Raw genomic sequence first — 12,949 nt, forward strand, 5'->3', positions numbered from 1 at the left:
ATTTGCACATGCATAGCATTTCTCAGTTTTCCACATAACAGTGCAAACCGCACTAGATGCTCTGTCATCATTTTTGGACATGGACACTGCCCCCCCCCACTGCACCCCAGAGTCTTTTACTTTGGTGCAATACAAAAACTGCAGTTCTGGTTCTACTTGTGCTTTCTCTTCTGATACTGTTTTTCAACTTCTGCCTGGGAGTGAGATCTTCCCATATTCATCCTGTTTCTGACTTATTTCATTTAACCTGATTTCTTCACACTCCATCCAAGATGGGCTGAAAATGGTGAATTCACCATTTTTTTTTATTATCACTGAATAGTATTCCATTGTGTATATAGACCACAACTTGCTCAGCCACTCATCTGTTGGACACCTGGGTTGCTTCCAGGTTCTGGCTATTACAAATTGTGCTGCTTACGAACATATGTGTACACAGATCCTTTTGGATGTGTGTGTTGGGTTCCTTAGGATATATCCCCAGGAGAGGAATTGCAGGATCATAGGGTAGGTCCATGAGATGAGTTTTCAGATTAATTAAAGGAAACAAACATCTTTTGACAGAAAGAGCGTTTTCATTGACAGAAAGAGGGTTTCGGCTTAAAGCAAGCAGTCTTGGACCCTTCAGCTAGGGTTCCCTGTATCTGCTCATGTTACTGACTCTTTTTCTTTCTTTTTTTATTTTTGAAAATTTTTTATTTATTTTGGGTAGAGATTGGGAGAAAAACAGAGAGAAACCTGTTGCACTTCCTAATTGAAGTTGGGGACCTGAGGCTTGAACCCAGGTCCTTGCACAGTGCAATGTGTGCCTTCAACTAGGTGCACCACTACCTGGCCTCCAACTTTACCTATTATTCCAAAGAGAGAGAGCAAAACCAGATTTCCCAATGAATCCAAAGGAGAGAGGACTAGGCGGGAGATGGTGGCAGTGGATGGAGTCAGACTCTTGCCTTCCCTCCAGGCATTTAGCAGAAAGATGTGCAGAAGAGGATCGAAGGAACACCATCAATCAACACCTGAGAAAAGAATGGGATAAAGATGTTGTGCTGAAGCATCAGCGAGATGAAGATGCCAAGGCCTTTGACAAGTAATTGCCTTCTGGGGTTGCAAGTTGCCTCCTCTCCCCATTTCCTCCACTCTGATCTGTGGGTCTATAGAGCTTCATGCAAATGAGTGGGGGTTGCCAAGAGAACTCCATGGAGGACAGAAGTCTGGGTTTAGTGTGGGGACAGGTGTGCTGCCTGCTAAATGTCTACCAACAGTGTTTTGGTCTGCCTCTACTCAAGGGAGCTTCGTTTTTCTTTTGTGGAGGGTGCAGGGCATTTCTCTTTGGAAATAACAAGTTTGAAGCAGGGAGAGTGAGTTTCCATCCTTGGCTTATGGAATGTTCTGTTCTAAGAGCAGAGCTGAGGAATCATGGGTAAATGGGCAGTCAGGGGAGTCGGGCTGTAGTGCAACGGGTTAAGCACATGGACCGGCATAAGGATCCTGGTTTGAACCCCGGCTCCCCACCTGCAGAGGAGTCGCTTCACAGGCGGTGAAGCAGGTCTGCAGGTGTCTATCTTTCTCTCCTCCTCTCTGTCTTCCCTTCCTCTCTCCATTTCTCTCTGTCCTATCCAACAACGACAACAACAATAATAACTACAACAATAAAACAACAAGGGTAACAAAAGGGAACAAATAAAATAAATATTTAATTTTTTAAAAAAAATTTAAGATAAAAAAAAAGTAAAAAAAATGGACAGTCAGTTAGGAATGGAGTCATGAGTAATGGATGCTATACAAAGTAAGACACCCAGCAGGGAACAGGCCCAGACCATCCTCCCAGAGGGTGCCTGTCCTGTCTTCTCAGCCCTCTCTCTCTACTCACCACCAGGAGCAGAGCCTCTAGCCTCGGTCCATGGAGGTTGACAGTTAGCCTGAGAAAGGCTGATGATCTTTTGTTTTATTTTCATTTGTCAATGGCGAAAGTTAACATGTGCCTGACTGAGAAGGTGAAAAACTTGCCAAAACAGATGGAGCCTATCCCTTCAGATGTTATCAAAGCCTCAGTATGACAAACTTTTTTTTTTTTTCATGAACCTTAGGTCAGGCTTATAGTGGAGCTGGGAATTAAACTGAAACTTAAAAGGAAATGAAAGTCACTTGCAGAATGACTGGGCTATATCGGTAGCCCCAAATATTCTAAATGACCAATTGACAAATTATTATGTTGGCTAACCCATGGATAAGTCCTCCTCCTCCTTCCTCTCCTCCTACTCTTCTTACTCTCTCTACTCTTCCTTCACTCTGGCTAATGATGATACAGAGTATTGAGCCTGGGACCTCAGAGCCTCAGACATGCAAGTCTTTGCACAACTGCCATGCTAGCTTTCCCACTGGGATACAATCTGTTCTAGAGAAGATGTTTTGATTTTAGTGGAAGGTGTTTCCTCCCCCACTCCCATGTAGGGCCGTCATTTGTGGCAGTGAGTGAGAGGAGAAGGGCAGGCTGGGGGCAAGGGGAACAGGTACTGGGGGGGGGGGGTTCACTGTCCTTGTCTCCTTTTCACAGTTTTGAGGAAGGCCTCTCACCATCACATGTGCTTTTTCCACTTCAGGGCGCCAGACAAACTATTTATTTTGGATCAGTGCAATGACTACAAACGCTGTAAACAGTGTCAGAGAGACCCGTCCAACAAGGGCAAGACCCACTTCTGGCCCTACAACAAACACTTGCCAGGGTCTCTCATGCTCATGTGAAGCCAGAGTCCGGTCCTCGCCTCCCAGTTGTCTTGGGACTCCAGCAGGATGCCACCTGGGAGCTTGCAGAGAAGATTGTGTCTGTCCTCCCTCCTTTTGTGAATCCGTGTGTGCCTGATCACCCACAGCCTCACCCCAGTCCACCTGCACCCCAGAACATAATGTGACAGCTGTGAGGAGGAGTTATGTAGACTCACCCTAGGGTGGAGTGCTGTCCTCCACCCCCACCCCAGACACCAGTCCAGCCTCAACCTCACAGCACCTGCTGCCAGGGTGGCAGGGGAGAAGGCACCCAGACTCACCTGAGCTGTGGTGATCTGTCCTCAAACCCATCCCCCCACCCACAGCCCCTTCCCTCACCGTCCACTTCATCCCTCCCCTGGCCATCCCCTCATACCCCAGTTGACCCTTAGCACAGCCCACCACCCACCCTGGAGTCTACCTCCCTTTTCCCCATCCACCACCCTCCCCTCATCCACCACCCACCCTGCAGTCCACCCCCTTACCCCCATCCACCACCCTCCCCTCATCCACCAACCACCCTGCAGTCCACCCCCTTCCCCCCCATCCACCACCCTCCCCTCATCCACCAACCACCCTGCAGTCCACCTACCTGCCCCAGTCCACGTCCACGTCCACTCAGAGCCCACTATCCACCTCCATCAGTCCACCCTTAGCCCACAGCACCCTGGCTGTAGTGTGCTGTCCTCACCCTCACTCTACTCCCCGCCCCAGTCTACCAATCCCCCTCCAAATCCACACCTCTCCCTTATTGCACCCCTCCCCTCCAAGTTCACCAAAACATAGCAGTCCATCCAGCTCACCCCTACTGGACTCCCCACTATCAAAGCACCCAACCATTACTCCACCCTTCCTCCACCCTCATTTTCTGTCCCTTCTCAGCCCTAAAGGTACCCACTGCCAGATGGCTGGAGAAAGCCACCTAGCCTCCATTTGGCTTTGGTGTATTGCCCCCCCCTAACCAGTGCAACCAAAGTTCACCTTTTTGGACCCCCCTCTCTAAGTCCAGCCTCCTCCCTTCACCTTCCCTGTCCCTCCTCATCCACTGTACCTGCTGCCAGGGAGGAGACACCCAGCCTCACCCTGACTGATGTTTCAGCCTCCTCCTCCCACCAGTCCTCTCCTCTGCCTCATTAGACCCCCTCCCACTCCCATTAGTCCACCCTCCCGCCACCCCCCACTTGTGCATCCCCCTCCTATAAACATACCCCTCCTCCCCTCCATCCAACTCTCCTCCCATTAGCCCACCCTCTGCCCACCCCACCCCCCAGTCCACCCTCAACCCCACAGCACCTGCTACCAGGACAACTGAGGACAAGGCACCCACCCTAACACTGGCTGTGCTGTGCTGTTTTTGACCCCGGCCCCCACCACTGCACCCTTCCCGCCACTCAAAACCCCTCTACCCTCCTGTGCTCCTTCCACCACCCCATCTCCCTTCTACCTCCAGGCCCACAATACCTGCTGCCAGAGCAGCTGGGAGGCACCCAGCTTCCCTGGCAGCCAGGGCCATGGGGTTGAAGGTGGACAGGAGATGGGGTGGTGGTGAAAGGAGGGTAGTTGGGGTGAAGGGGTGTTCAGTGTGGAGGAGGGGTGGAGTGGTGGGGGGCTGGGCATTGAGGACCAGGACTGAACATCACAGCCAGTTAGGCTGGGTGCCTTCTCCTCAGCTGTCCTGGTAGCAGGACCTGGGGGTTAGGGGTAGACTGGGGGGTGGGGGGGTAGAGGGAGGATTCACCCCACTCAATAGTCCCGTACCCCAACCCCATACTCCCACCACTCAACCTACCTCTACCCCTTTCATCACCCCCAACCCAACCACAAACCTTATACCCTCCCAGTGCACCCTCAGGCTTGCTGGGGAGAAGGCACCAGAGTCAGACTGGATGTGGTGAACTCTCCTCACTCCCTTCACCCACCAGTCTTCCCCTCTCCTGGCCTCAGATCCCCTCAGACTAGTCCAGCACCACAGCCTACCCCCAGTCCACTATCAACCTCACAGTCAGGTTACCAGGACAGCTGGTGAGAGTGCTCCCAGCCTAACTCTGGATTATGCATCTGTCCTCACCCTGCACCCCACACCAGGCCACTCTCATCCCTCCCATTCAACTCCCCTATCTCCCAGTCTAAACCCCTTGCCCAACCCTCCCCATTGCTCTATTCCAGCCCATCCCCATCCCACCCCTCCCCCACTCAAATCCCACACCTCCCCACTCTACTCCTCCCTGAACCCACCCCCTCACCATTACCCCTCCCTCCCCACTTCAACCCTCTCCCATTCCATTCCCTCCCCCACCTTACCCCTCCCCCATCCCACTCCTTCCCCCTTCACCCCCAGCCCCATTCCACTCATTCTCCCCCACTCTACCCCTCCCCAACCCACTCCCTTTCCAATTCCACCTCTCTCCCCCCACTCCAACCCTCCCCATTCCACCTCACTCCACCAACCCCCTTTCCCCCACTCCACACCCTCCCCTTAGTCCACTCCAACCCCTCTGGCCCCTTAGTGCAGCCTCCTATCCTCCAAGCTCACCCTAGACCCTTTATCACTGAATTCCAGGGCAGGTGGGGAGGGTGACCCCAGTCTTACCCGGAGCTGTGCAGTGTTATCTTCATTCTCATGCCCTTGGCACCCAGTCCATGCCCCCCACAGCATCTGCTGCCAAAGAAGCTGGGGAAGAGGCACCCAGTCTCACCTTGCCGGGGTGCATCCCTGCTTGTGCCTGTACCCTCCTTGTGTATCACCCACAATCTTTTCTAAAAAAGCGCAACCTCCTCTTGGAATTGATGTTAAAATAATAAAGTGTTTCTATGTGCCCGCTTGCTCTTAATATTTTTTTTTCTTTTTTGTCATCAAGACTTAACCACACTGGACTAACTTATTGAGAAAGAGAAGCAGCACTGACTTTCCCTCAATTCTGTGGGTGCCAGGTTTGAACCAGGATCATGCACATGACAAAGCAGCACACTATTCTAGTGAGCTATTTTTCCAGTCCACAGTTTTTTATCTAATGCGGTGCCTTGTTAGAGGAGGAATCCAGGGGACTCATGTCTGCTCATTGTGACTGAGCTACCTTCCCAGACAATCTGTAAGTCTGTATTTTTAGAGAAAAGACAAGATCAAAGTACTGTCCCACCATCCATGGAGCCCCATTCAAGGCTTCAGCACTCCAGGCAATTCTTTCAGAGGGAGAGCAGGAAAGACCCCAGCAGGACAGCTTCCTTCAGTGTGGTGGGGGTTGGGCTCTAGCAGGGTTGAGTGTAGGGCCAAGCAGGGTTCTGTTCAGGGAAGCTTTTCTGCCAGCCCTCCACTGGCCTTTATCCAGGGTGCTCCCATGTAGTGGAAGGTCTCCAACTCCTACATCAAGGCTTTATCACAGCCCCCTCCTGGGTCCCTGTGTGTAACAACCTTCTGTAGCTAAAGGCAAGAAACCTAAGGTCCTGTGCTTGTGTAATTGCATCGCTCAGAGGCCTCCTGGCCTCAAATGTTTCACTGTGTCCAGAGTGGGAGAGAGACTAATGTTACCCTAGCACCGTTCCCCTCACCATGAAGCTCCCCACCCCTTTTCATGGTGCTTTCATGGTGCTCTCATGTGGTGCAGGGGCTCGAACCCAGGGCCTTAGTATGAAGAGCTATTTTCTCCCTCTCTCCTCCAGAACAGTTACTTGTGAATCTGATCATGCCTCCCTAAGCCTGGACTTTTCTGAAGGAATGAATGTTCTGGAACACCCCCCAACCCCCATGAATCTTTCAACCCAAATCCAGGAGTCATGTGACAGAGCTATGCTTTGGGGACACTACACTGAGTGTCAGCACACTGGGAGATATGGGGAGACTAAGACCTGGGCCAAAGGGGCCTGTTGTGGCTGACAGATGGCAGTGTGGCTCTAGGCAGAGCAGGCAGCATGGGTTTCCTGAGTTTCTGCTTCCTGTGTCACACAGTGACATCACTGGCACAATCAATGTCAAGGACTCAACTCAGGATCTCATGCTTGTGACTCGTGTAGTGTAGTTTAGTCACTGCTCCACCACTCTGCTCTCTCACTGCTCAGCTGCCTGCCCTGAACCACTTTCCTCCTGTTCAAGTGACTCTCCACGTGGCACACTTCACTCCCCACCAGCAGCCATGGGTACTGTGGGGGCTGAGCTTCAGGTGGGGCTTTCAGATTTTTCACAAGCTTAGGTTCAGGGCTGGCAACAGAAAGTCTGGAGAAATCCTTAAGCCAGATGTGGAGGGAGGTTCTGAAAAGATGGGCATTTAGGGCCTGTGGGACAAGATATCTCTGGGCTTCTGCTCTTGCACAGAGAGTTTAGGGATAGACAGTGACAAGGACAGCCATCAGTGGTCATCTGTATTGTTGGTGTCCCTCCCTTGCCCCTGCTCCCAGCCCTGCAGAAATGGCATCAGACCATCTGTACATTCATGAGTTCCCTAGAACAGGTGTAGCTGTCCAGTGAGAAGGATTAGCCCAAAAGAGAAGGATGATTATTAGATGATCTCACTCATAGGCAGATCTTAACAGTCAAGGACAGAAAGGGAAAACGCCAAGTAAATTTGAACTGCATTTCATGCATTGCACAAAAACAGCAAAGGATTCTGGGGAAGGAGGCAGCAAAAGGGCTGTGGAGTGCTTGGAGGGATGGTTTCTGGTGCACGATGGAACAGAAGGACCTAAATCAGGATTGAGAATGTTCTGCAGAGGAGACATTGTCCTGTAAACCACTATCCAGCCAAGAAAACACTAAAAAATTGGTTTAATCAACAATAAAGATGTAAGATATACATGTATATGTATATTAATAGAAATAACATAATAAGAATGTCCTTAGCATTCCTAGAATAATCAAAGTTACCTTTACTGCTCCACATTTGTTTTTGACACTAGGGATATTTCTAGGGCTCAGTGCCTGCATGATTCCACTATTCCCTGTAGCCATTATTTTTTAAATGAGACAGAGATAGTGGGAGATAGAAGTGAGAGACAGAATTAGAGGGAGAGACAGAAGGGGAGCCACCTGCAGGACTGCTCCACTGCTCATGAAGCTCCCCCTTCATATAGGGATCCATGGCTTGAACCTGGGTAACATATGTTCTCTGTGAGGTGAGCCACCACCTGACCCCTCTGATTTATGTTTATGGCCTGGGCTCTCACGTCTCATTTCTGGTTCCATACAGTCTTCTATGTGTACATGTGTACACTCACACATATGTACATATATAAGACACACATGTGCAGCCATATCCTCACATACCTGTGTTTGCACAAACATAAGTGGGAGCCCTGGATGAGAGCATGTCTGACAGGAAGCAAGGAGGGGACAGTCCAGGCAGCACACTCCCAGCTTCCTTTGCACCATTCTCCACTCCAAAGCCAAAGTCTGAGCCTTCGCTTGGCGGGGGTGGGGGGAGGCTAGCACTGAATAAACTCTCAGAAACACTGAGCATCACCCCCTACAACAGGGAGACTCTCCAGCAGCTGAGCACAGGCCTCCCAGCCCCGAGGGTGTGCCTAGCATGTGCCAGAGCAGATCAGGCCCCCTTGCAATCCCCCCTCAGCATCAAAATCAATATTTAGTGAAATACAGCCATTCTTATGAATGCCCAGAGTTGTCCAGAAAGAATCCATGAAGCACGTCCAGTACAGAGTCTTCTAAGAGTGGAAGCAGCCTAAATGCCCATCAAGAAATGACAGGCTGTTGTCTGGGAGGTGGCACAGTGGATAAATCATTGGATTATCAACCATGAGGTTCTGATTATAATCCCCGGCAGCACATGCCAGAGTGGTGTCTGTTTCTTTATCTCTCTGCCTATCTTTCTCATGAATAAATAAACAAATTCTTTAAAAAAAAAAAAAAGAGATGACAGGCTGAGGACGTTCTGGGATATGTATTCCATGGAATACTACTCTTTGACCAAAAACCATGACATTGACCTTGTGACCTCTGGGACAACATGGATGCAGTAGAGGTGACCATGCTTAGTGAAATAAGTAGACATCTGGGTTACTTCTTATTTGGGCTCTTAGAAGTCATGCTGCTGGGAGACGCGCTATAATGCAGAGGGCTAAGCGCAGGTGGCACAGAGCTCAAGGACCTGCTTAAGGATCCTGGTTTGATCCCCTGTCTCCCCACCTGCAGGGGAGTCGCTTCACAAGTGGTGAAGCAGGTCTCCAGGTATCTATCTTTCTCTTTGTCTTCCCCTCCTCTCTCCCTCTCCATTTCTCTCTGTCCTATCCAACAATGATGACATCAACAACAACAACAATAATAACTACAACAATAAAACAACAAGGGAAACAAAAGGGAATAAATAAATATTTTTAAAATCTTTTCTTAAAAAAGAAACTATGCTGCTCCGAACTTAGGGGTGCAGAGATCTTTTTGGATAGGTATTCCTCCTAACCCTCTTTCATCTGAATTTCTTGGAGTCCACAGAAGTGCTTTTGCCTACCCTGAAGATTATTTTGAGCCCCTATAAATCTGCCCTAGAAGACTTTCAGAGTTTCCTCAGCCTGGGAATCTATTTCAGCACAGCATTCTGCCTCCTGCATGAGTGACTGCGCTCTGACCAGCAGATGGTACCAAAGACCATCAGTAGAACAGCCTCCAAGGCTGGGCCTTGGTACTGTGAGTGGCATGTTCTTTGGTGGCTGGAATCTGAATAACCCTGATAATATCCACTGCTACCTTGCACCTTGCACTGTTAACACTCAGCCTGATTGCCCAGGTCACCAAGTATACTTTCTCTGGGCCTCTGCACAGCACCTTGATCTTAAAATAAGTTTTGGCACTCTGCTCCAGCAGTGTATATGACTTCCAGAGCCTCCAGACCTTTTGGTACCCTAGGGTGCCATCTGAGGCTACCTTTGAAGGGAGAAGTTACCCCCACCCCCAACCCCCACACACTACAGCCCAGAACCTCAAAGGATGAACAACAGGTCTCGAACCCTACAACAGAAAGTTTGGGTTTTTTTTTTTTTTCCAACAGTGACTTTCTTGGAGCAGGGGCTCTTGGATCACATATTAAGGACTTAAAAATAGAAAGGAGGACCAGCAGTTGGCTCACCTGGTAGAATGTACACATTAACATGTATAAGGACCTGAGTTCAAGTCTCCCAGCCACCATAAGGGAGTTTCTGCAGAGGGGTGGGGTCTTCTGTGGTGGCGGAACAGTACTGTGGTATCTCTCCTTCCCTCGCTGTCTTTAATTCTCTATCTCAAGGAATAAATGGTTACTAGGAGCAGTGGAGTCATGCAGGCACTGAGCCCCAGTGATAACCCTGATGGCAGAGAGAGAGAGGGGGACAGGTAGTGAAAGAGACCGTAGCACCTCCGGTGTGGTGGGGGCTGGGCTCAAACCTGGGTTGTGCACAGGAGAAAGGAATGCACTATCCGAATGAGCTATTTTGCCTGTCTCTCTCAAAGCCCCCACCCTAACTTTGTTTCTTTCTTATATTTATATAAAATTTCATGTACATATATTTCATGTATATATATATTTCACATATATGTAGTTTATATTTCTTTCAACATTTATTTACTTACATTATTTTTTAAATTTCATTTTTGAGGAATTAATGTTTCACCTTCAACAGTAAATATAATAGCTTGTACATGCATAACATTCCCCATTTTCCCATATAACAATACAACCCCCACCAGGTCCTCTGTCATCCTTCTTAGACCTGTATTGTACCCACCCCCACCCCCCAGAGTCTTTTACTTTGTTGCAATACACCAATTCCAGTTCAGGTTCTACTTGTGTTTCTTTTTCTGATCTTGTTTTTCAACTTCTGCCTGAGAGTGAGATCATCCCATATTCATCCTTCTGTTTCTGACTTATTTCATTTAACATGAATTTTTCAAGGTCCATCCAAGATTGGCTGAAAACAGTGAAGTCACCATTTTTTATAGCTGAGTAGTATTCCATTGTCTATATATACAACTTGCTCATCTGTTTTTGGACACCCGGGTTGTTTCCAGGTTTTGGCTATTACAAATTGTGCTGCCGAGAACAATGCATACACAGATCTCCTTGGAGGGGTGTTTTGGCTTCCTTAGGATATATCCCCAGGAGAGGAATTGCAGGATCATAGGGTAGGTCCATTTCTAGCCTTCTGAGAGTTCTCCAGACTGTTCTCCACAGAGATTGAACCAATTGACATTCCCACCAGCATTGTAAGAGGGTTCGTTTGACCCCAAACCCTCTCCAGAATTTGCTGCTGTAACCTTTTCTGATGTATGGCATTCTCACAAGAGTGAAGTGGCATCTCATTGTTGTCTTTATTTACATTTCTCTGACATTCAGAGACTTGGAGCATTTTTTCATGTCTTTCTCAACCTTTTGGATCTCTTCTGTGGTGAATACTCTGTCCAAGTCTTCTCCACATTTTTGGATGGGGTTATTTGTTGTCTTGTTGTTGAGTTTGGCAAGCTGTTTATATATGTTGGTTATTTAACTCTTGTCTGATGTATGGCATGTAAAGATCTTTTCCCATTCTGTGAGGTGTCTCTTGGTTTGGTAGTGGTTTCTTTTGCTGTGAAGAAGCTTTTTAATTTGATGTTGTCCCATAGGTTTATACTTGTCTTAGTGTTCTTTGTAATAGGATTCATTTCATTGAAGATGCCTTTAAAATTTATGCAGAAAAGAGTTCTGCTACTATTTTCCTCTAAGTATCTGATAGTTTGTGGTCTAACCTCCAAGTCCTTGATCCACTTGGAATTTGTATTTGTATTTGGTGAAATACAATGGTTCAGTTTCATTCTTCTGCATGTTTCAACCCATTCTTTCCAACACCATTTGTTGAAGAGACTCTGTTTTCTCCATTTAATAGTCTGGGCCCCTTTGTCAAGGATTAGATGTCCATAGGTGTGGGGCTTATTTACTTCCATTATTTATTTAATCTGATAGAATAAAGAGAAATCGAGAAGGAGGGGCCACGTGGTGGCACATGTGGTTGAGCACACATGGTATAGCACAAGGACCCAGGTTCGAGCCCTCAGTCCCCACCCGCAGGGGGAGTGCTTTGCAAGTGGTGAAGCAATGTTGCAGGGGTCTCTCTGTCTCTTCTTCTCTATCACCCCCTTCCCTCTCGATTTCTGGCTGTTTCTATCTAGTCAATAAAATAAAGATAATAAAAAAATTAAGAATAAATTGAGGGAGGAGAGATAGAGAGAACCTATATCACTGCTTCACCACTTACGAACCTTTCCCCTGACAGGTGGTGACAGATTGGGTCCTTGTGCATAATAACACCTGTACTTGACCAAGTGCACCAACACTCAGGCCCCAGTATCTCATATGTGTTTGTGTGAGTGTGTGCCTGTGCATGTGTGTGTGTGTGTGTACAATTCATATATGTGTATTCAAGAGGGATTTCATTATTTATCCATTTATATTATTTTTTAATTTTTTAATATTATTTATTTCCTTTTGTTGCCCTTGCTGCTTTTTATTGTTGTAGTTATTCTTGTTGTTATTGATGTCATTGTTGGATTCAACAGAGAGAAATGGAGAGAGGAAGGCAAGACAGAGAGAGGGAGAGAAAGATAGACACCTGCAGACCTGCTTCACCACCTGTAAAGCAACTCCCCTGCAGGTAGGGAGCCTGGGGCTGGAACCAGTATCCTTCCTCTGGTCCTAGCACTTTGTACCATGTGCGCTTAACCCACTGCGCTACAGCCCTACTCCCTATCCATTTATTTTTAAACAAAGCACTGCTCAGTTCTGACTTTTGGTTGTGCTGGGGACTGTACCTGTACCTCAGAGCCTCAGGAGTGAAAGCCTTTTTGCATAACCACTGCAATGTCTCCTCAGGCTCCTAACTCCCAGAGTCTTGGTCACCTGACAAAACCTTCAGACCAACTGGGACCAGAGGGCTGAATAGTGGGCCAGTGTGGCCTCCAGTTGAACCCTTTATTACAGAAGGTGGGCTTGTTGGAGGCCCACCATCATGTCTGGCCAGCTGTCATGTGGGTCCACTGTCAGCCCTGTGTCACAGTGAGGCAGAGTTTGGGCCACTTAATTGCAGCCACACATGGCCAGTGGGAGGCATAAAGGTGATGGGCCCTGGTGTGCACCCCCCACACTCTCCCCATGGATTCCCTGGCAAGTACCACCAGTGCAAAACCAGGAAGTGCTGGGAAATTGTGAGCATGTGGTTGGACTTGACTTGAGGGGAGATC

At 48.3% G+C, this 12,949-nt stretch overlaps 1 protein-coding gene across 1 annotated transcript; it reads left to right on the forward strand.

Annotated features, from left to right (window-relative positions):
* The first annotated feature begins 915 nt into the window (after positions 1 to 915).
* LOC132534052 (coiled-coil domain-containing protein 81-like) lies at positions 916 to 3,032 on the forward strand. Its single transcript, XM_060177477.1, has 2 exons — positions 916 to 1,087; positions 2,601 to 3,032. The coding sequence occupies exons 1-2, from the start codon at positions 933 to 935 to the stop codon at positions 2,740 to 2,742; spliced, it is 297 nt and encodes a 98-aa protein (XP_060033460.1). The 5' UTR covers positions 916 to 932; the 3' UTR covers positions 2,743 to 3,032.
* Positions 3,033 to 12,949: the final 9,917 nt, after the last annotated feature.

This window comes from Erinaceus europaeus, chromosome 17, assembly GCF_950295315.1.
Source record: "Erinaceus europaeus chromosome 17, mEriEur2.1, whole genome shotgun sequence".
Taxonomy (NCBI): Eukaryota; Metazoa; Chordata; class Mammalia; order Eulipotyphla; family Erinaceidae; genus Erinaceus; species Erinaceus europaeus.

Coding starts and splice junctions, on each gene's coding strand:
- LOC132534052 (XM_060177477.1), top strand. CDS start 933: ATGGAGTCAGACTCTTGCCTTCCCTCCAGGCATTTAGCAGAAAGATGT. Junction 1,088..2,600: donor GATGCCAAGGCCTTTGACAA/GTAATTGCCTTC, acceptor TTTCCACTTCAG/GGCGCCAGACAAACTATTTA.